The 25,040-nt window shown below is 32.3% G+C and overlaps 1 protein-coding gene across 5 annotated transcripts in view; it reads right to left on the bottom strand.

The window, feature by feature from the left end:
- Positions 1–19,580, bottom strand: part of Msp300 (Muscle-specific protein 300 kDa) — a 235,060-nt gene extending 215,480 nt beyond the window's left edge. For all 5 annotated transcript variants that reach the window (XM_075297876.1, XM_075297874.1, XM_075297868.1 and 2 more), the window contains exons 1-2: positions 19,304–19,580; positions 13,952–15,048 (exon numbers count right to left, since the gene is read on the bottom strand). In XM_075297876.1, coding sequence (XP_075153991.1) covers positions 13,952–14,810 — 859 coding nt within the window. In that variant the 5' untranslated portion in view covers positions 14,811–15,048; positions 19,304–19,580. The remainder of the gene's footprint in view (positions 1–13,951; positions 15,049–19,303) is intronic.
- Between the last annotated feature and the right edge of the window lie 5,460 nt (positions 19,581–25,040).

The raw sequence follows: 25,040 nt of genomic DNA on the forward strand, positions 1-25,040 counted from the left end.
TTGAGTAATCACTTGAGGAGGAGGAGGAGTAAATTGTGAAATTACTTTTGCTTCATCGTCAAAGTGTGTTCAATTTGTTATTATATTATTGTACTGTGCCATTTTGTGGGCCTATTTGTATTGGTCTACATACTCAGAATAATTTCCAGAATCGATATAGCCGTGCCTGTCCTTCTGTCCACCAATTTTTTTTTTCGAAAATTGAGGTCACTAGTAATTATTTGATATTCATAAAATTTGAAATAATCGATAAATTAATGCAATTATTGATTATTAAGATATCGTAATTAAAGGGTGATACGGTCAAAATTTGGTCAAGGGAAAACGCGTGTAAATCGGTGAAATCGTTTATTTAAAAAATCAAATTTCTTTTTCAAGTTCAATTAGTATAAAATTCAGGAAAAATATTCAGTTAGGCTTTCGCTTTTCCAAATCCGAATTGCCGGGCCTCACGCTTGACACCTGCCATCAGATTTTGTACAGCCACCTTGTCCACCTTCTTCGCCGCAGAAAGCCAGTTTGCCTTGAACTGCTGCTCGTCATTAGCAGTTTTTTTGGTCTTCTTTAGGTTCCGCTTGACAATAGCCCAGTATTTCTCAATTGGGCGGAGCTCTGGCGTGTTGGGAGGGTTCTTGTCCTTGGGAACCACCTGCACGTTGTTGGCGGCGTGCCACTCCATGGCCTTTTTACCGTAATGGCAAGATGCCAAATCCGGCCAAAACAGTACGGAACAACCGTGTTTCTTCAGGAAAGGCAGCAGACGTTTATTCATACACTCTTTCACGTAAATTTCTTGATTGACAGTCCCGGAAGCTATGAAAATGCTGCTTTTCAAGCCACAAGTACAGATGGCTTGCCAAACCAGATATTTCTTTGCGAACTTTGACAGTTTTATGTGCTTGAAAATATCTGCTACCTTCCCCCTTCCTTTTGCCGTATAAAACCCCTGTCCATGAAGCTGCTTGTAGTCGGCAGTCAAACTTCGTCAGCATCGTCGTGTACAGCCTCCGGGATCGCGCTTTGGCCGTCTATTTTGTTTATCATCGCGATTTGGAGTCACTACCTTCTTGTAAGTCGATAGTCCGGCTCGTTTTTTGGCTCGATGCACGGTTGTAGACGATACACCCCGCTTATTTGCGGCATCTCGGAGAGAGAGGTTAGAGTTTCGCTTGAAACTACCGGCAACCCTCTTTGTCGTCTCAGCGGCTTCCGGTTTTCGATTTCCCCCCGATCCACTTCCTGGCTGTCGACAAACGTTCCCCAAACACTTTAATTACATTTGTAACGGTTGATTTGGTAACTTTTAGCGATTTTGCCAGCTTTACGTGCGAGTAGTTCGGATTTTCGCGATGCGCGAGCAAGATTTTGATACGCTGCTCTTCTTGCTTGGACGGCATTTTAACAACTGAAGAGTGAATTCCAAAATCAAAATAGGAGCAACATTCTACACACACACACCTTCAAAATGAGGGGTGTTCATGTTTTTTAAATGCAAAATTAAAAGAAATACGTCAAGCCTATATTGACCAAATTTTGACCGTATCACCCTTTATTATGACATTATCGTCAAATATATTTCGTATAAATATAATTGTAGCATAAACGGTCTAAATATGCAAACTCCTCGTGCAAGCTGCCACTGAAAAATCTTACTCCCATATAGGCAGAAAAAGTTTTTTTTGGATTCTCGAAAGTAATTGGTCTAATTACTTTTTTACTTGAAATTGCTTCAATCACTAAAATGATAGTATCAATAAAAAATTAAATAGATATACATATTATGCTTGATTAAAAACTTAAATGATTTATACGGCACTTCAATTAATTGGTTCAATTACAAGTTAAAATTATTTTTTGTCGAAAAACTCAATTTATTATTTATTATGTTTTTATTTATTTATAATTATTTTTTAGTTGTAGATTAAATAATTTTCTTGTGATTTTATAAGAGTTCATTCTTACTTATGAAATTTTCGTTATAACTATAGTTGAATTTTTCTTTGAGTTTGTGTCTAAATGTAATGCACCAATGAAAGGTATGCACACACAAAATAATTTTTTTTCTAACAAAATGTTCAATTATATTTTCAATTTGAAATATTTTTTTATTTAACTAAAATGTTAATTGGGGTAAATAATATAAGAATTAGAAATCTGCCGTCATTTTCTTAACTAATTTTTTAATTGATTAATGCCTCAAGTTCTTAAATGGAAATATTTTTATGATATTGTTTCTGTATAAGGGCTATATAACTGAGATTATATGAAATCGGACAATATTTTTGATATGACAGAAGTTCCTCGAGAGCTCCTTCATCCGAATTCAGCTTCCATGGATAATGGACCAGCGACTTAATTCAATTACAAGCAATCTTAACTTTTCGTGTAGATTTCTTTCTAAATTCAAAAATTCAAAAAAAAAAATCTGCATCCTGTGATGGTGATCAGCCCCTTGCTATAACTTCACACAATGCTGACCCATAGACATTAGCTATTTTTCACTTTAGCCCACGTCCAAGCTACCTGCGTATTTCTGGGCAATTATCGCAAAAAAGTTCAAAAGATATACAAAGTATAAACATTTCATTGAATGTGGGTGCAACATCTTGAGCTACAAGAACCATATTTTATCTTATCTTTTAACAGAGTCGTTAAATCCACATCAGGCAGCAGCATCTAAGAATCCAAAAATAAGTGCAATTTTGTTTATAGAATACATACACAGGAGAAGAAAAGAAAAGTTGGTCTTTTTTACCAAAAAAAAAAAAAACAATCGCAACAGCAGAAAATAAATTTCAAAGATCGTATTTAACCACGGCCATGAGCAAAGTCATCATTATTTTTAAGAAATTGCCTTTGGATACCCTATCTATCCACCAAAACTCCCAAATAGTTTAAATTGTTCATTTGAGTTTTCCTCTTTTTTAAGAAATGTAACGAAAAAGAAATGATGCAAAAAAAAAACTTCGAGACAGTTTCTCAGAGGTAGCATTTGAAATTCAAAATCGCTTTTTATAGAATTCTTATTGTTGAGACCATCGCCCGGCCGCCCTCCAAACATATATGAAAATAGCATACGTGGGCTATAATCTGCATTACTTTGTCGATTTTAGAACACCGCCACACACCACAAAGGCAGTTCCTCATGCCAATAGAGTAAAATAGGGAAAATTTCATGATCAAGGAATTCAGGAAGAATTTTGTCTAACATTTTACTCAAAACAATTCAATGGCCTGAAAACCTCTTGAGGCCAACTAAACAGACTTTGCAAATTCTTTTACCACCTATCAATGCATCTGGGATGATCAAATAGAAAAAATGTAAATGACCAATTTTGTTTATAGAAAATGCGGTCAATTCTATTTTTATTGGGCATGCGATGGTTAGTGAAATTGAAAGTATTGCGAGTAGAATAATCTTAAGGCGTAATGAAATGCTATTAAATAATAAAAATACCATTGAAATTACTTTGCTTTACCTTTTCTAATTACAAATCTGTAGTGATAAAATGTTTTGACAAATTCAGAGTAAAGATGGCTTCAAAATAACACAAAACAAATCTATCAAGAAAAAGTATAAAATTACCCTAAATCCCATGAATAGAGAAAACGTAATTTTACCAATATTCTATCTGGCATTCACAGAAAAAGTATAAAATTACTTATGATAGAGAAAACGTTATTTTTAATTTGTCTTTAATTTTCATTCCTTTACTTTATTCTAAACGCTATACATACATCTACAGTGTAGATTCGACACCTTTTTTAATGCAGATTGACTGATTTGCACGGCAATTCTCTTTCTCAAAAAAATGAGACCCTTGACTGCGCAATTGAGTGCGATGACTGCTTACGGAAAATAAAAGAAAAAGCGTCGCCAAAAAAGTAGTGAAAATGTTCTTTTTGGATCCCGAAGTGGTGACAAATTGACGCAGAAGCGATGAATTTAACATGGGCTTGTCAGAAGACGGATGTCCATCATTTCAACAGCCGCTGAACTGAATTTGCATCACTTCCTAAGGTGTGAGGCGAATGGATGTGAATTAAGAAATTTTGTGATATTTTCACATACAAAAAGTTTTAAAATTCTTTATGATTTTTAATGCTTTATAACGCTTGTCTGGAACTTTTGTGATCAAATATTTTCAAAAATTCGAAATTTTTCTACAAAGGATTTAGTATTTTTTCGACTACATTTAAATAATTTGTACCATTTTATTAATTCTTAATCTTTTTTAACCTATTTGAAAAAAAAAAAATAAAAAATAAATTTCCCATTAAAAATATGAAAAAAGCGAGTTGTAAAGAAATTGACTCAAATGAAATTCCTGTGCAGTTAAAATAAAGAACATCTTTGGGAGATCATTTTTGGAAGTTCTTTTAAAGTTGTGCCTTGAGAAGAACTTCCAATTTTTTTTCTGGGTAATTGTGAATGGACATGATAATAGGGCTGTTTTCTTTTTGTACTGGATACCCAAGCCTTGGCGGACAAAAAGAAAACATAGCACTCGTTTATCGAGGACATCTCCAAAAATGTGCAACACTGTCATCAGCGGTTTAAAAACATTGAATTCCATGTTATTCGACAAATCAGTCACAATAAATTGCTACTGTGAATCGAAAAGAACGTCACGTTATCAAAATGCAACACCGACGTGACTTGCACTGATGAAATGTTCTGGATAGAACACCAGTGCAACAATGTTCTGGAGAGCTCATACAAAAGTTGCATCCAGTACTAAAAGAAAACAGGCCTAATATTGTTGTTGTTGAAGTGATATTACCTGTCTTATATAAGTCACACTGGGCAAATCATTGTCAGAAATAAAAAAAGAATCCAGCGCCACAGCCAAACCAGCAAACATTTTTATCTGATATTGGATATATAACATCATGGTAGGATTATTTTCCAAAAACCGTATCCAGATATTTGGAAAATGGCTTTGGTAAAATGTTTAACACTCATTTTGGTCAAATATTTGCCTAGTGTGACCATAGCCTTAGTTTATTATGATTATACCTCATTAAAATTAGGCTTGAAATCTACTAAAAGGGGATTTTAGATTCCTTTTTTATAAGTCAAATATCACTTGAAATCTAGTTAAAGTGGATTTTGGAAGTATAATGTGAATGGGGTATTCGATTATTGTGAATTACAAAAACAATAAAATACCTACTTCGATTTAAATTTTGATTGTATAATAGTTCTTTAGTAAAAACGATAAATTTACCTCGGGGTTCATTTATTTATATTTAGTCTAAAATAATTCACATATAGAATTATGTTCATGTGATTCACCATACAGCAATTATTGGGAAAAGAAACCACATTAAAAAGTTTGTTTTAAAATTCGCAACTTAACTTAATCAAGTAGAAAATTGTTTATATATGGAAATTGTATAACACATACATTTGTTATTTCAACTCTTATTTTTAAATAAACAAAAACGAATCGAAGATGATCAAACTAAAAGTTTAACTAAAAAATCGCACCAACAAATTGTGTTAGCATTAGCAGTGAAATGAAAATAAGATAGACAAAATTTTAAATTGAATTTATACAACAATTTGGAAAGTTTTTATAGAAAAGTAAGTACGTACATATATACAAATAATGAATAAAAAATGCACACATATGTATATATGTATGTCGGTAAATATGTATATCTATTGTTTACGCAAATAGATGTGCAAAACAATTTACGTACTTCGAATTTAAATTAATGTAGTGCCGACCGCTAAAAAATTATCTCTAACGAAAGACGAGGAAACAAAAATTGTGGTCACATTAAAAAAATGTTGGAGACATTACTTTAGATATGCCGGCATCTCTTATGGATTAGGGCACTACAATTTTGTGTAACATGATGGAAATAGTACCAATTCTATAGAAAGTACATCAAAAATGTGTATCATTTTCACATTTTTACTACTTCAGGTAGTTTCGCTATTTCAAAAATATTGAAACATTTTTATTAGTTACTACACATGTCACAAGCCACGAGCATAGCAGCAAAAACCGCAGAACTCAAAAAGTTCATAAGAATTTCTTCAGGCTCCTTGGACTATTCAGTGCATTGTGCAACGTATTCGTTCAAAATAAATCTTTTACGTTATGAACCGCACTTCCACCACAAAATGCTCGAAATCTAGTTTTTTCGAGATTTCAAAGGTCTAGAAAAGTAGACCTTGGAACCCTTCATTCATATATGCCATAAACTGATTTATTAGAACAAAAATGTTTAATACATTTTCGTCAACTGCATTATCTTAATCCCCATTTACATAAACCATGATCGAAATTTTTAACCATGATCGGATAGGTTTTTAATTTGCTGAAAATCATGTGATAAATATATAATCTAGTAACTAACAACTGGAAAGATTTGCCAAAGAAGATTTTCTGCTAAATTTTTATTAGAAACCAAAATCAATGATATTTTATTTGAAATTTGTACATAAGTTTTAAAAAGCAATAATGTTACCTCAAATGTACAACGAAATTTCTAAGATATATACAAAATAATTAAATTAATGCATTTTTACTATAAATATTCTTCACCACTGCAATAAAAAAATGTTTTATTTGGTGTCTAAAGCATCTCCTGCAAGGCACTTAATAACCCATAAAATGTTAAAAATGTACTTAAATGTATTTTTATAATGCCAGCCGACAGATTGATATGAGTGAAAATATGGTGGTTCACTTGAAAAAATGCATTTTGAGATAAAAATAATCGAATACATTCGTTCAAAACTTAACGCAAATAGAGACAAAATAAGCGAGCACATAGGAGAATCGTCATGAATCTTCCCCATTTAGTTTTATTTTGAAGAAAACAAAAACAAAACTGCTAAAAACAGAAATTATTTTTGGATATTAAAGTACAAGAAAGTGATGCAATCAACGATGATGGACCCAACCGGCAGACAAAAGGACAGACGTTAGGGGAGATTCAAACGCATACGAAATATTTCACTAATCCCCAAAATAATCTCAAAATAAACAACTGCTATACAAATTAGTAATATTTACATATCTACATATATACATACGTCAATCCTATACGTATTTAAGAAGATTCATATGTGTGCAGAATATATTTATGTATCGTTTATTTCCAATTTAAGATTATTTTGAAAAAAAGATTAAGTGCTTATTCAAAACTGTTAGGAATGGGATTGTGATTTATCGGAAAGAAACATCATCACAATCCATCCAAAATATGCTTCCGTGCATATAATTTATGCTTTTGCACTGGATATAGTATTTTTCTGTTCAATGTTGCACGTTTTTGGACATGGCCTGTATACGCGAGTACTCTGTTTTCTTTTAGTCCGTCACGGCTTGGGTATGCAGTACTAAACGAAAACAAGCCTAATGTAGTTTATTTGAATCTCTTACATCAGTCAAAAATCAAGCCAAAAGTGTTGAAATTACCCAAATCGAGACGAAATAATTTCTAATCAACGAAACTTTTTTACTTAGAGTTTTCGAATTTCAAATTATCACTATTTTAACTTGGATGCTTTTTTATAACATTAAAAATCATTTATATACATATTTAGTGGAGATATGACAATTATTTTTATATAAATTATAAAAACACAAAAAAATATTTTCGTGAGCACAACGATTTAACTTCCTTAAAATACGAGTTTTGCGAATTAACCAATAGTCGATAAACTTTTTAATGAAGGCGCTGTCTTCTTAGAGTTAGGAGTATCAACTTATGCTCATATTCAAAATAATTTATAAACAGTTTATCGAAGGAATTTATATGGGAAAAGTAGGGTTAACGCTTAATTTAACTTTTGTGAATATGGGCATTCATCTTTAATAAAAGAAAATTCTATTGAACTGATTTCATTTTGTTCAAAAAAACTGGCAAAAAAATAAACATTATTTTTAAAGTCGTCCTTAAATTCGATGATTTTTGTAACTTGGCCATAAAACTTAAACGTATTCAGAAATACGAGATGTTTCTCAAGATTTTATTTTAAAGACGCTCTGCACGTGAAACAAATCATTAATCACATACATGAAGCCGAGTCTGAGTTTGGATATTATGGTTAGGTTAGGTTCGGTATAGTGGCAGCCCGATATTTCAGGCTCACTTAGACTATTCAGTCCATTGTGATACCACAGTGGTGAACTTCTCTCTTATCACTGAATGCTGCCCGATTCTATGTTAAGCTCAATGACAAGAGATCTCATTTTTATAGCCGAGTCCGAACGGCGTTCTACATTGCACCACTTAGAGATGCTTTAAAACACTAAAAAATGTCACCATCATTACTGAGGTGGGATAATTCACCGCTGAAAAAATTTTTGGTGTTTGGTCGAAGCTGGGTTCGAACCCACGACCTTGTGTATGCGAGGAGGGCATGTTAACTATTGCACCATGGTGGTTATGGTTAACATCCCAATTGGAAGTTTTTCTAAAGGCACAAATTTAAAAGCACTTCAAAAAATGTCCTCCCAAAGATTTTCTTTATTTTAACTACACAGGAACTTCTTTCAATTCAAATTTTTATAACTCGTTTTTTTTTCTTCTAAGAAGTAATGAAATGGTACAAATTATTTAAATTTTGTCGAAACCATGCTAAATCCATTCTAGAAAAAATGGCGAATTTTTTAAAATATTTGAGGTCAAACGATTGCTCGAAAAATTAAAAAAAAAAAAATTTTAAATTCACACCCAAAACACTGAATTTGGATCATACCTTAAGAAGTGATGGAAATACAGTGCAACGATTGTTGAAATGGTAGACATCCGTCCTATGGCAGGCCCATGTTAAATTAATTGCTTCTGCGTCAATTATGCACCACTTTCGGATCCGAAACGAACTCTTTAACTACTTTGGCTACGCTTGTTTGCTGGGATGTTTTTAAAGTACTTTAATACCGAACGATGAGAAAATAAAAAAAGCGAAAAAATCAAATTTGTTCCCAATATCAAGTACGCAAATCCCATACATCCTTACAGGCTATACACGTTACACTCAAAATTCACATATTCGACATTTGAAATCTACTTTTTATAAGAAAAAGGACAATTGAAATCTAGTTAAAGTGGATTTTGGAAGTACAATGTGTATGCCGTATTAGGCATAGACCAAGAAAATATAGAGACATACCTTGATAATTCACCACGGTTTTGTTCATTTGCAGTGCGCAGTCATTCCACTCAATTGCGCAGTCAAGTGACTCAATTTCTTTTTGGAAAACGAGAATTACCGTTCAAATCAGTCAATTTGCATTACAAAAAAGGTGTGGGTGTATAGAATTGTATATGCTTTTACAATATTTGGTGTTTCATCAAGAAAACAAAGGAAAGAAAACAAATTAAAGCCAAATTAAACAAGTAAGTAAAGTCTAAAGTCGGGCGGGGCCGACTATATTATACCCTGCACCACTCTGTAGATCTAAATTTTCGATACCATATCACATCCGTCAAATGTGTTGGGGGCTATATATAAAGGTTTGTCCCAAATACATACATTTAAATATCACACGATCTGGACAGAATTTGATAGACTTCTACAAAATCTATAGACTCAAAATTTAAGTCGGCTAATGCACTAGGGTGGAACACAATGTTAGTAAAAAAAAATATGGGAAACATTTAAATCTGAAGCAATTTTAAGGAAACTTCGCAAAAATTTATTTATGATTAATCGCTCAATATATATGTAATAGAAGTTTAGGAAAATTAGTGTCATTTTTACAGCTTTTCGACTAAGCAAGGCGATTTTACATCTTAAGTGAATTCACAGCGCTGTAGTTTGTCTGCACACCGTAGATGGCTCTTTTTCGTCTGCAAATGAGATATTTTTTAATTTGGCTTTTATTTGTTTTCTTTCCTTTGTTCTCTTGATGAAACACCTAATATTGTAAAAGCATATAAAATTCTATACATCCACACCTTTTTTGTAATGCAAATTGACTGATTTGTACGGTAATTCTCGTTTTCCAAAAAGAAATTGAGTCACTTGACTGTGCAATTGAGTGGAATGACTGCGCACTGCAAATAAACAAAATCATTGTGAATTATCAAACGATGTCTTTATATTTTCTTGGTCTATGAGCACATGTCTAATCAATCTGGATAAAAAACTCATTAGTTGCTTTTAACCCGCCTTGACTATCCAGTTCTAAAAGTAAACAATCTTCAATGCTGATATTCTCTAAATATTATTCCTTAAATAGTTTAGCTTTGTGCAGTATAGAACAATTTATAAGCAAGGATAAGTTTTCAAATTACTTGGAAATAATTATGAATGTGTTTGTTAATATATTTTGCGTGATATAATAGAGATTGTTAAAATTCTAAACTATAAAGACAAACAATAGCTTGTAAAATAATAAATCTTTGGAACAATTTCACAAAGCTTTTGTCAAAAATCATTTGTTAGAACATCATTTGCTTTCAGGCAGAAAGAGGAAATATAGCAGGCGCCATAAACACATTTTAAAACTAAAAATACCAAAACATGTTGCACATTCTGTACTTACAAAAATTTTGGTATAGAGATAATTGAATTTTAAATAGAGAATACACTCAACTAAAATTGTTAAAAATTTTTTAATATTCTTTTGTCTCTTCTCTTTTAAATTTATATATATATATATATATATATATATATATATATATATATATATTAATATATTCTGAAATAAATTAGAATTTATTACATTTTTTTCTGTTTATGTTTTTCTTTATATGGTATGAAAATACCTTCATTGACAAGTTTATCAAGGAAAAAAAAAATTTGTTGTATCAATTAATTTTTTAATTGGCTTTGGTGATGGATACTATCAATTCTGTAATTGAAGACATTTCAATTAAAAATTAAGCAAATTTATCTTGAAACTCATAAGAATAATAAACTAAATTATAATAATATGAAAGATTATGTATCCTTAATTTGAAAATTAAATTTTTTTTTTAATATTTTTATTAAAGAAGTTCATAATCTAAGTTTTAAAAATGTTTTTTGCGTCTCTCCTATAAGGTCGTATGTCTTTGAAGTGAGACAAATACCCGTAAAATAAAGGAAAACATTTTTGATTTGCAGAAATGATCTTTAAATTAACTGAGATAGGGAGTCTTTGACTTAAAGGCTATACATTTAGCGTATATTGCTCTTCGGTTTAAAGTTTTTTGAAATTAAATAACAAAAATTTAGTTCTAAAATATCTGTTACATATTTTTTTTATTTGAAATAAGAGGAAAAAATCGATAAAAGAGAGGTGTGCCTAAATGTTAATATTTAAATAAGCATAATCTTTGGAATCAATACCAAAATCCTTAATGGAAGGTCAAAATCTTTTCATGTACTGAAAATAAAATTTTGTGACATAGGCGGTAAAAAAAACTATTTTGTATTTGATTTGCATTTGTTTGACATAAATCCACCAATAATTTTATAACAAAATACAGGTATCTGCAAGGGTTATAAGCTTCCTTTTGTTTTAATGACACAACTTTTTTTACGCTATTATAAAATTATAGCAGATTTCTTCTTTGAGTGTAATCGCTTATATAGCGAGAAAACGTACAAGAGTAGGATTGTAAATATTTGGTGTATATTAATGTGTTTTTCGAATCATTTATATTTGACATTTCGCAATGAAACAAACTACGAAAATAGACGAGTTATACAATATTTGGTACCAAAGAAAATTTTAATTTCAATATTATTTTTTGTCAAAATCGTCCGTTAAAAGTGAAAGGAGAATTGCATATTGAGCAAAATGGCAACACATTAAAAATTTGGAAGTCATATATGAATAATTAAAAAAATATGTATTTTATGGCCGTAAGCAGAATAAATTCGACAAAATATATTATTTCAAAACGTACGTGTTGAATGATTGGTAAAAAAATCATACAAATAGAAATGACATAATGACATAGATTTAAGAAGAATATACACAAACATTATGGACTTTTTGGCATAATAATTGAATAAATAAACTTAGCAATGGCTTAATTTTACTAAAATAGATAAACCACCCTACATATAGTAGGGATTTAAATGGGTGACATACGACATTATCGCAACTGTCTATGCAAAATGCAACAAATGTTTTAATTTGGCTCTCTAATTAAATTTTAAATAATTCTATTGACTACTTGAAGAACAATTGAATTTTCAATTTCCAGTCAGGCGATGATTAATGGGTTTGGGATGATGTGGCTGGCACATGTCAACAATAGATAACGGCCGCTTACAGAAGTCGCAACAGCGAAAATTGTCAGCGATTTTGTTACTCTTGGCCATTTTTCTCACAATGAATTTTATTTAGTAATAAAATTTACTTTTTTTTAAGTAAACAATAAGCGTATACCAAAGCCAAGAGTGAATGAATGCATTAAAGTATCTGAGTTACGGTGGCGAATGCCGATAATAATGTGACGACGATGTTGTTCGCCATCGATTATGATGATGATCACATCTCATTTTCATTTCGATCAAGGCAAACAATTGCAATTGTTAGAATTTTTATTGAATTTACCGACATTATTAAGCCATAGAGAGATGCATTAATATTTTTTTTTTATTTTTTTGTTTTTAATTAAATTTGTATCATCACATAAATCGCGTAACAATATGAGATCAGCTAATTAAACTATGCCGGAAAGCGATGAATGCTTTGTATCACCCAGAGATAAGTTGCACTGCATTCCTTATTGACATTGAACAACTCCCACATGGTGCAATAGAGATATAAATTGGCATCCGATTTTCCACAATATTTGTGAAACATTTCTTTAAAATTAAGTAATTTTAATTAAGACTAGATTCATAATATTTGCTTTAAAAATATTTTTCATTAAATTTTTGGACACGAAACTTGTAAAATTAGCGTCTCTCGGTTAATGCCGTATGTCTTTGAAGTAAGACATAATTTCCTTAAAACAAAGAAAATAAATTTAATATAAAGAAATAATCTTTAAATTAACTGAGATATTGAATCTATGGATTGAAGTTTAAAACCTTAAAATATAAGCTAATACTTGTTTTGAGGATTTTGCATCTTTCACCAAAAAAAAAAGTGAACCCACCATGGAAGAAAATGTAGGTTTATTTTAGAAAATTTGAACTAAAATAGTTTACTAATTGCAACATGTTACAAATAAGTTTATAATTTTTGTCATACGGAAGAAAATTTATAAAAGATAATTAATTTTTTTCTAGTGTTTAAGAAAATTTCATATGTTGAAAGAAAAAATTTTATTTAAAAATTGTTAAAATGCCTTTAGCGCTGTACGAAGTTTAAGACAGGTACAATTTTAGTAAAATTTACTCATTTGAGAGACTTATGAACTCAATTTAAGCAAACTTCTATCATTTTAGGAAAATATGAACTAATTTATTTTTTAGTAAAATTGTGCACTATATTTGTATACAACTTTTTTTTCTTATTTTTAGTTCACGTCATTAAAGTTAGCAAACAATTATTAAAATAAGGAACATTTACTCATATTGTGTAAAATTTAACTAAAATCAACTAATCTTCATGAACTAAAATAAAGTTCAGTTTGCATTATGGGTGTTGGTTTGAAGTTTTTTCTGGGTGTTGGTTTGAAGTTTGTTTTTAACCAGAAAACAAACATCTTTTACTTTGAAGTATGTTAATATATCGAAAAAGGAAACTGAAAATTCGATAAATAAGATATATATCCTAATTTAAAGCTAGATAACTCCTTAAAATGTCTTTATTTTGAAGAAGCTGCATCTTTAGGCAAAATCCCTAACTGAATTCATGATACATCCTCCAGTTAATTAATAATCGGAGGTTGAGGGAATACACCTGCGACGTTATAAAAAAAATATATACAAAAAGTATCATAGAGTGGCACCAGTAAACTAAAAGTTCGGTCATTGAGAATAATCGATCGTGATAGAAATTCATCATAAATTATTAAATTTACTTACCTTGTAATTGTAGAATTGTCATTTGATATTCTGCCAACTTCTCATCGATGTAATCCTGCGATTGATTCGCTATAATTTCTGCTGTTGATGGACCATATTCCTCTTCATCATCGTAAACCACGTAGGATTTAGGTTGTGGAGGTTCGAGTGGTACACCAACATAGTCGTATTGATCTTGTGATTGAGGACGTTGTTGCTGTTGTTGGGATAATGAGGGATATTGTTGCTGTTGTTGTCTCATATATTGCTGCTGTTGTGTTTCGTAATTATGAGACATAGGAGTTTGGCGATTGCTGCCATAGGTAAACTCCGAACTAGGAGTCTGGCAAACAATCGGTGACGGAGTAGGAGATAATTGAAATGAACTGGCAGCCGCAGCTCCCGCTCCACCATATGAACTTTGGAACTGCACCGGACGGAAAGGTCGTGGTCCATTATTGGTCGTTGGTCCGCCATATGGAGCCGGAGAAGATACTGCCTTTGTTGGAGGTAGTTGTGGTGTAGTGGGCTGTGCATTGCCATATAACGACGACGGCTGGAATGGTGACGGCGATTGATTACCAGCCAATGGTGATTGTTGTGGCCACTGAGGCCTAGGATGAGGTATATTATTTGTACCTCTAGTTCCACGTAAATTATTTGGACCTGGAGACATGGCATGACCAAAAGGAGTTGGACTCATGGGACCTGGACGACGTGGGCCCGAAATAATTGGCGGAGGACTAGGTGCCACTGGAGTCCATGGTGAAGGTGGCCGGTACATAAAAGATGACGGCGATGGTGAAGCTGGATTAGGAGCTCGAGGATTCCATCCACCTCGAAATGGTGGTTGATTTGGCGGCGGTTGCTGCCCGGACATTTTTGCTAAGAAAGTTTACTTCTTGTAATACGGGATTTTGGAGAATAGTTTCCTTTCAAGTCTGTGAAATTATCCTATATTCAACTTTACAATCTCTTATTTATGAACACTTAAGTTTTGGTGCTGTTTTAGAATAAATCCATGAACACATTCAAATTCTGTATGAATTATTTTCACTCTTGATTTTTATCATTTATTTCATATGCGACACTTGTTCAACAGAACATTTTATAGTATGCTGAAATCGAAAGACATTTTTGTTATTGTCCACTTTCACTGATTATCTCTCGCTAGAGGAAATATTGTTTCAATTTCAAATGAATCATTTAAAAATGTTCGAAAATAGTGACCTAATTGGTAACACCTGTCTGTCCTATTTCGCTAGATGTTTTTTCTTCAGTGTCACTCGGAATGACGGCGGGAGAATAGTGTCATCCATATTTTGGGATCCACTAAAATTGCTATCAGGTGAAGATCAGATTGGTGCCAAGAAATCATATTCATGCAGAATACTCATGTCAGAATATTAGGTCATAAATACCCATGTACATTAGGGGGGTAACTAAATTTCCAGCATTTCATTGAGAACCATTTCCTTGGTCTAAAGTACACCCACAAAAATTTGTTAGTAGACATAGCAGAAAAATCTGCTAAATTAGCAAAAGGTCTGCTGAAAAATTGAAAGCAGTCTTTGTTTGGGGAAATAACAAACATTTCTGAAACTATAGCATGGCACAAAACAATATGCTTGCTGATTGCATTTAGAAGCTTCTAAGAATATTGGAGGTCTAAAAATTATAAAAACTATTTCTGCTTCTTGAAAATCCTTTGGTTTAACATTTGAAAACCTAGAAAAATTGCGAATTGTTATTCGCTACAATATTAACTACAAAAATATAACAGCAGACACCGACTGTTGTTTTTAGCAGAATTTTCTCCCATAGCTGTATTAGAAATACAGCTTCGATTCCATACCAATTGACCACAATTACCAATAGTTCACTAACCACTTTGGCTCAAAACATGATATCGGCCAGGAATAACTTGTTACTAAAATTGGATGGTTTTGTTGGTTATTTCGTTCACAAATATACAAATCAGTGAACTATTAAATTAATTATATTAACATTAATAATTGGTAACAATTGTTTTTGTTGGCATTCTGCTTTTCTACTAAAATTGCAGTCACTATTTACTATATGTTACAATCCAATCCAACTAAAATGATTTATTTGGTAAAATTCTTCAAATAGTGTATGAAGAACCTTAACGGAAACTTTCGAAATGTATTTAATAATTTTTATTGAATTATGAATGAAATATTTTATGTTTAACAGCAGATGATAAAAATTGGGTCTCAACCGCTCAAGAAAATTACGGGCTGCATAAATTCTGAGCTTAAAGATAACCCTTAGTTACATTTTACTTATACTTAAATCTATTTAAGGAATTAAATTTTGTTCACCGTCCCACTCTAATATTTCTATATATACATATATTAAAAAAAATCATACTATAAAACATAGTCGTTTCATAAGTAAAATTCCAGAATGTACGCATTTTAAAAAATAGGCGCTGACGGCATGTTTCCTTAATCTTCATCCACATATATGAACCTTCAATGTTTATCAATAAATAACATTTAAATTACTAAATTTTTTAGTATTTTTCCTCTCAACCATACACATATTCAACATTCATAGAAAAATATGATTGTCTTTTTTATTTTATATCATTTAGCGTGGACTTAATGGCGTCAAACGCAAAAGATCGGCCAAAACGTAGAGCATTAAATGAATGAAATCACCTGCACGCTTCCAGCCCCCCTTTTTCACATTCAATGTTTACGATAATTTATTACTCGATTTTCTGCCAGACAACATTTATAATTTTTAATAAAATAAAAAATCGTTTTCTTGTCATTTCGTAATACGTAACATATTTCCTTGAAGTTTACGAATTTCATGCTATGGCATTTGAGCCTTAATTTCATCATAGAAGGAAACTTTTATCACTAGCTTTGGTAAAAGCTTCAGTCATAAATATTTGGAACCAACAAACCAATTTCCTATTACATTTGTGAGATGTTGCTACTTTTCATACACGGATGTAAAAGACTGTTTTTCATATGTTTGGCTATAAACATTATATGTTTGGAACACAAATTTTTAAACACAATATTTTTGAGTGCAAGCATATAATGTTCATAAACTAGCATAACATGTTTGGGACATATATGTTAATATGTTAGAACATATTATGTTTGGGACATAAAATGTTTGTAAATATAATATGCTTGAATGCAAACATATATTAATTTAGAAATAGCCTATAAACATATATGTGTTTAGTAGCTTGGAGCGCTATTTAACCTGGAGCGACATTGAATTAAGTTGGTGGTTGTTGCTTGTTATTACAAAATTAACATTTTATTTTTTTATTTTTCCTTGGGCAATTGATCAGCTACTTCTTTGAACCTTACAAACTGTGTGGTCCGCTGTTCGAATCCCCGTCCAGCAAAAGGTAAAATTAAAATAAAAAAAATCATACAATTGAATAATTTCTTCTACAATGTTTGTATTACAGAAAAAGGTGCTAAGAACTAAAAAATCTCGTGGAAGTGAGAAAGATGTGGGGGAATATACAATTGGGCAGAAACAAAATTTTGAGCATTCAGGTCGAAAACCTATGTTGTTAGCACCTATACTACCTGTTTATTTTCATAATTCATTATGATTGTAAATATATAAATAAATAAATAAAATTTTGAGCACAATATTGTTTGGGAGAATTTTTTTAAGCATATAATATTTTTGGGTGCAAAATGCTTCCAAACATATTATATGTTCACATAATAACATATTGTTTTTTGGAAGACACCATTATTGAATTTGGATGCAAAAATACAAAATGTTTGGAACTTAGACTACCCAAACATATATTGTTTAGACCAATATGCTTTCAAACATATTATATATTGGAAGAGATCAAACATATAAATGTTTGGGCAATACCCAAACATGTATATGATTGAAGCAAAATATGTTTGGGAGTATATGTTACAGAAGCGATTTTTTGTGAGCGTGTAGCGAACATCAGATCAATTTCTTTTTGCTTTGTTTGCTTTTTTTAAGGGATTACAAGTAAAGGCGAAGATATATTGTTAGTTCTTGCCAAAAAGTGGATGAAAAAGATGTGTTTTCAGTAAACTTCATTAAAATTATTTATTAAAAAAGGAACCGCGAAAATAAATAGATTTGCTCTATGAAGCCCGAACGCTGTACCTGACTTTCGAAGCCAATGACTTTTTATTACACATATTATTATTACAATTTTAATACGAACTTATTGGGCATGAAAGATTGAGGAATTGAGATATCAATCCACAAGCCTGACTAGAACTTTTTATTGCATTTAGTTAATTTCAAATAAAAAGTTTCTTTGTAAAACCATAAGGTCTCTACTTAATTTATGTATCGAAGGTAAAAAGTGTGTACGTTTACTTTTCTTTACAATTGATTTCTTTTTGAACTGATATTTTGGATCATACAAATCGAGTTTGTCGGTTTACAATTTTTTTGCTGTTTGTCCCATTTTTTTTTTATCTTTACAAAAGAATTTTATATTCTCTATATCCCACGATTACTCAGTATGAGGCAGCATATCAAAAAAATTTTTGGAAAAAAACTTAAGGAAAAAAGCATTAAAACTTTAAATAAATTCCGCTTTCCAGACCTCCATACATATAAATCCCGCCAACAACCAAAAACAAAATATCCAGTGAAGAGAAAGGCGGGTGGGACGACAGAGCAACGATGGCCATCGCCGTTCACCACACTGTCATACCACAACACCAACACAACAAAACAAAAAGCCAAAAGTTTTGGTGATGTTCTTTTGATCATCAACATGGCCGGGAGAGGAAACAAACCAAATCGAACAAGAATCAACAAAATTTCGTCGGCAGTTGAGAAGCCAAACTCTTGGTAATGCGGTACAGAGGCAAATGATTTTGAATATTCAAAAATAGAAATGAACTCAGTTCGTTAAACTGTGTGCACCATTCAACCGACATCATCATTGGCAGCGTCTTTAGCGCGATACCATAATATTCTGGCCATCAAGAGCAAACTTCGACTCTAGGTACGACAAGAGTGCCATTCGCCTATGTGTCCTACAGCTGTCCCTCGATGTGTCCAATGTAATTTCACCATCATTGCTTTTCTGAAGAATATTTTTACACTTTGTTTTTACTAAATTGCCGCTGCCATTTTCTTTTGAATATTCGAAATTGAAACAATATTTCTTTTGGTGACTTAATATTTTTCCAAATTTCTGTTAAATATTTTTCTTAAAACATAAAAAAAAAACAACGAAAGCACCAAATTTTATGTAGGCACGACACTCTGAGCGAAAATTCCCACACTATGATTATGTAATTTTTAAATATCACAAATTGCTGTCGCGCAAATCACTTCAATTCTATCACTGACCAGTATAATTACCACGTTTTCGCCGATTCGTTCACTGGCGTCTCAACGAATTTGTTCCCGTATTACTTTTATTTTTCAAATTGTAACAGACTTTTACTTTCTTTTCCTTTTCCGTTCTAGATACAACGACGACAATGTGTTATATGGGGGGAAATGTGTGTATATGTATGTGAGTGTGTGTGTGTATTTGATCTATGAAATTATATGAGGAAGATCTGCTATGTATGTGGAACAACGAATCCTCTCGAGAAGAAAAACCGAGAACAACACTCGACGAGTACGAAACACTAACTGATCGACCAAATGAAATTTCCAATAAGAATTTTCTGAAAATTAGAATCCCCACGCAGATTTTTCACACCACACTCACGAAGATATACCGCAAACGAAGAGAAGAAAATTTTCTTTCGTGCGAGAATACGAAGAAGAAAACAAAAAAGCGCACATACAAAACAGCAACATTCTAGACGCTAGTAATTAAGATGAGCATCACCATCATTTGCTCCGCATCATTTCTGTGGTGCTGTGTAACAATGAATTTGTTATTGGGTCGTGATTGATTTTCATGTTAAAGCCGGTACTAAATTCGATTTTCGCTAGTAATTAAGATGAGCATCACCATCATTTGCTCCGCATCATTTCTGTGGTGCTGTGTAACAATGAATTTGTTATTGGGTCGTGATTGATTTTCATGTTGAAGCCGGTACTAAATTCGATTTTCACAATTGGAATCAAAAATGGCAGTGTCATGGCTTTTCTTGGCAAAACTTAACATGATTTTCAAGATTGTTAAAGCCCTTAAAGTTTTAACAAACTTAAAACAAATTTCTCTTGTATTTATGCCTCCCTGTAACCATAATTATTCCTAGAGGTGTGCGCGTGACACGAAATTGTTTTGACATTTTAAGTGCGTGCAAAAAAAAAACAGTAATAGAAATAAAAAATATATATAATGCAAACACAAATATAACAAGTATATACGGCCGTAAGTTCGGCAAGGCCGAATCTTATGTACCCTCCACCATGGATTGCGTAGAAACTTCTACGAAAGACTGTCATCCACAAATTTCAACTCACTCGGATGAAATTTGCTCCTTCAAGAGGCTCCAAAACCAAATTTCGGGAACGGTTTATATGGGGGCTATAAATGATTGTGGACTGATACGGACCACTTTTGGCATGATTGTCAAATATCATATACTACCACCACGTACTACATTTCAACCAGATCGGATGAATTTTGCTTCTCCAAAAGGCACCGGAGGTCAAATATGGCGATCGGTTTATATGGGAGCTATATATAATTATGGACTGATAGGAACCAATTCCTGCATGGTTATTGGATACCCTATACTAACATCACGTACTAAATTTCAACCGAATGTGAAGAATTTGGCTCTTCCAAAGTGCTCCGGAGGTCAAATCTGGGGATCGGTTTATATGGGGCCTATATACAATTATGGACCGATATTGACCAATTTTTGCATGGGTGTTTGAGGCCATATATTAACATCACGTACCAAATTTCAACTGAATCAGATGAATTTTGGTCTTCCAAGAGGCTCCGGAGGTCAAATCTGGTGATCGGTTTATATGGGGGCTATATATAATTATGGACCGATATGGACCAATTATTGCATGATCATTATAGACCATATACTTACATCATGTACCAAATTTCAGCCGGATCGGATGAAATTTGTTTCTCTTAGAGGTTCTGCAAGCCAAATCGGGGGATCGGTTTATATGGGGGCTATATATAATTATGGACCGATGTGAACCAATTTTTGCATGGTTGTTAGAGAGCATATACTAACACCATGTACCAAATTTCAGCCGGATCGGATGAAATTTGCTTCTCTTAGAGGCCTCCAAGCTAAATTTGGGGGTCCGTTTATATGGGGGCTATACGAAAAAGTGGACCGATATGGCCCATTTGCAATACCATCCGACCTACATCAATAACAACTACTTGTGCCAAGTTTCAAGTCGATATCTTGTTTCGTTCGGAAGTTAGCGTGATTTCAACAGACGGACGGACGGACATGCTCAGATCGACTGAGAATTTCACCACGACCCAGAATATATATACTTTATGGGGTCTTAGAGCTATATTTCGATGTGTTACAAACGGAATGACAAACTTAATATACCCCCCATCCTATGGTGGAGGGTATAAAAAAATTAAATAGAAAGGGATTTCGCATATGCAATAATGCTAGGAATTTTACTGACTCCTTCGACATTCGAATATTCACTACAGGAACTCAAAATCCATATCTGGTAATACATATCTTTAGAATAATAATTAGAACATTTGGAAGCCAGAAACATTTTTGATATACATGATTACATCATATACATGATTACATGAAGCCGGCGAGTTAGCTTACTGACAAGAATTAGCTTATTTGTGCTTTAAGGTGAGTACTAAGTTCGAATTTAGCCGCTAAAATTGCCATTTTTCACGTTTTTTTCCTTAAATAACCCATTTTAAAGAAAATAAACTGTTCTTATTGCGGCTTCGGATGATTCACCATCAAATTATAAAAAAATTGGCCAAAAAAGTTATATTTTTATTGTGCGGCTAAACTCGAACTTAATACCCACCTTTAGGGCTGACACAATTATTACAATTATCGGTCGTTTCTACTTCACAAAGAGATGTAAATACATTCGTAAGGTGATGAAGTACGTAGATAACGAAATTTGTTGAAAAACAGTACAAAAGGTACAATCTAGTACACGTGTTCAAGTGTTTTCACCATATTTGGAAATGTGGTACGTGTACTGGTTGAACCAGTACGTACAGTAAGCCTATATAGAAACAAAATTTCTATTCAATCACAATTATTATTTAATTATTGAAATTGCTTCAATCACGAAAATGATAGTTATTTATTTATTTATAAATATTTTGCTTTAGATGATACAATTTTCTTGTAATTTTATAGGAGTTTATACTTCCTTGTTTTGAGTTAAAATTTGATAAACCAATGACTAGTAACCCTGCCAACATTTTTTTAAATTGACGACGCTTCTGAGAATCCCCACCACGTCGAAAACGATATCCAAGGGTAGGTTAGGTGGGAGCCCGAAGTATCAGGGTCACTTAGACTATTCAGTCCATTGTGATACCACATTGGTGAACTTCTCTATCCAAAATACGTCACTATTGAGAAGTTATACCACGCCAAGTTACTACAAAAAGGCATCGCATGAATGCAATTATTAGGTGCCTTTTTATATACATTTAAAACGACGCCAACAAGAGCCCCTTCAAACTATTACAAAAAGTGAATTTTAAGATAGTTGTAAAAGAATCATTGTGGTCGAGTAAAATACGATTGTTTAGATGTTTATTTTTTTGATTAAACATTTATATATACTTATAAATATAACATACGACTATGACTTCACATTTAACATAATTTTTTACATTAATAAAAGAATGATGTTTAGTTACATGTTGCAGCGTCTATCAGTCAGTTTGTTTACTATCGATGTAGGCAGCGTGTCTGGAAAAATATCTGTAAAAATTATCAATTTACTCCATTTGGAAATTCGGAAATTGTTTACCAATATACCTTTCACAATTTTCAGCGTAATAACTAGGTTTTCAGCACTTCATTTTCGTTTTTATTTAAATAAATTATAATTAGCTAGTTGTGCTTAGCGTTTCAAAATATATAAAATGGCTTTTGTAACAATAGTGAGGGCAAAATACCTTCATGTACATTTTGTACTTTCCGATACGCTGGCGATTGTTGTAGTGTCACTTACGAGTTTGTGGTAGCGATGAGGATGAAATGGAACTTTAAAATGCTGGCAGGGAAGTATATAATAACTAATTATACACATATTCAAAACAATTTATTGATTGTTTATCGAAAAAATTTTATATGGGAAAAGTAGATTTAAAGTTTTTTGAACAAATTCGACTAAATATTTAATTAGAGATATTTTTGTCAATTGGAATAATTTAATTTAATTTAATTTAATTTGATTAAAAAGCAATTCAGCAATTCAGTTTTTGATTGTGTCTCCAACTTCAATTAATAATAATTAATTAATAAGAGATTACATAGATAGTTCATCGATGTCAAACGCTGTATGCCTGTTCCGAAGCATAATAACAAACGAAGAAACGTTTACTTTCTCTTTCGTTCGTTCTCTCGGAGAGGAACGGATAATCTATGTAATCTAAAATCTATGATCAATTGTTGAGAAAATGGGGTCAGTATAATTCAACACATTAGCAACAACTTCTCAAATTGATATTAATATTGAAGAATATGTTGGATATGTGCAATTTATAAGGTCAATTGATGTTATGTTAAGGATGAGTTCACCTCAAATTGATGGTATTTTTTATTTTATCTATTCCATTATAACCCTGCCAACATTTTTTGAATTTGGGGGCGCTTCAGAGAATCCCCACTACGTCGAAAACAGTCGTATACGATATCCGAAACTCCTCGGAAAAGCGCCGTCACTATTGAGAAGTTGTACCACGCCAAGTTACTACAAAAAAGTATCGCATGAGTGCAATTATTAGGAGCCCTTCTGGATACATTTAGAAGGACGCCAATAAAAGCCCCTTCAAACAATCAGACAAAGTGCATTTTAAGATAGTTGTAAAAGAATCATTGTGGTCAAGTAAAACACGATTGTTTAGATGTTTATTAATTTTATGAAACATTTATAAATTCTCATAAATATAACATTTATACGGCTATCACATCACATTTAACACATTTTTATGCATTAATAAGAGATTGATGTTGAGTTACAAGTTGTAAGTTAAATGTTGTAGCGTCTATCAGCCAGTACCTTTATTCCCAATGGAGGCAGCGTGTCTGGAAAAATATTTGAAAAGCTATCACTTTATTCCATTTGGAAAGTCAAAAATTGTTCACCAATTTACTTTCCACAATTTTAAGCGTAATAACTATGTTTTCAGCACTTTATCTTTGTTATCATTGAAAAAAGTTATAATAAGCCAGTTGCGCTTGGTGTTTCACAAAATATAAAATGGCTCTTGTAACAATAGTGATGGCAAAATACTTTCATGCGAATAGTGATGGCAAAATACTATCACAGTTGGCGATTGTTGCAGTGTCACTTACGAGTGTGTGGTAGCGATGAGGATGAAATGGAACATTGAAATGCTGGCAGGGAATCGAGACAATATTGGGCATATACGATTATTATATTAAAAGTGTAATACAAGTGTATTGCATATGAAAACTGCGTGTTTGCTGAGAAGATAGTGGCATAATAAGTTGAATTTTACACACACACTTTTAAAAGAATGTAACTTATCGACACGCCTACTACTGCCTATTGAACGTTTTTCACAAATCAACGACAGCCATGCCGACAAGCTATTACGTAGAAAATTACGTATATCTCTGAGGCAGAATTTTCCTCAGTGTTGTTCAGTTGCAAGTACTTAATTAGTCATCTTACAACTCGGCCATCCTGTACTATCACTGTCCTCAGTGATAATGGCTCAATCTTCATTTACAGAAAACTTCTGTCGCAGAACCAACAAACCGCTCGATCTGAAATATCAAATTCCGGAACCAATCACTACGTAAATCGAGGGATTACTGTATACTATTTTTTTTTTTTTTTTGAGACAGCAAAGAATTTTTTCTGATATCCTACTTCGGATAAAAGAACGTAACTGATCGACGGGCCTGCTACTACTGCCTATTGAACATTTTTCACA

This window comes from Haematobia irritans, chromosome 2 (genome assembly GCF_050003625.1).
Source record: "Haematobia irritans isolate KBUSLIRL chromosome 2, ASM5000362v1, whole genome shotgun sequence".
Lineage (NCBI taxonomy): Eukaryota > Metazoa > Arthropoda > Insecta > Diptera > Muscidae > Haematobia > Haematobia irritans.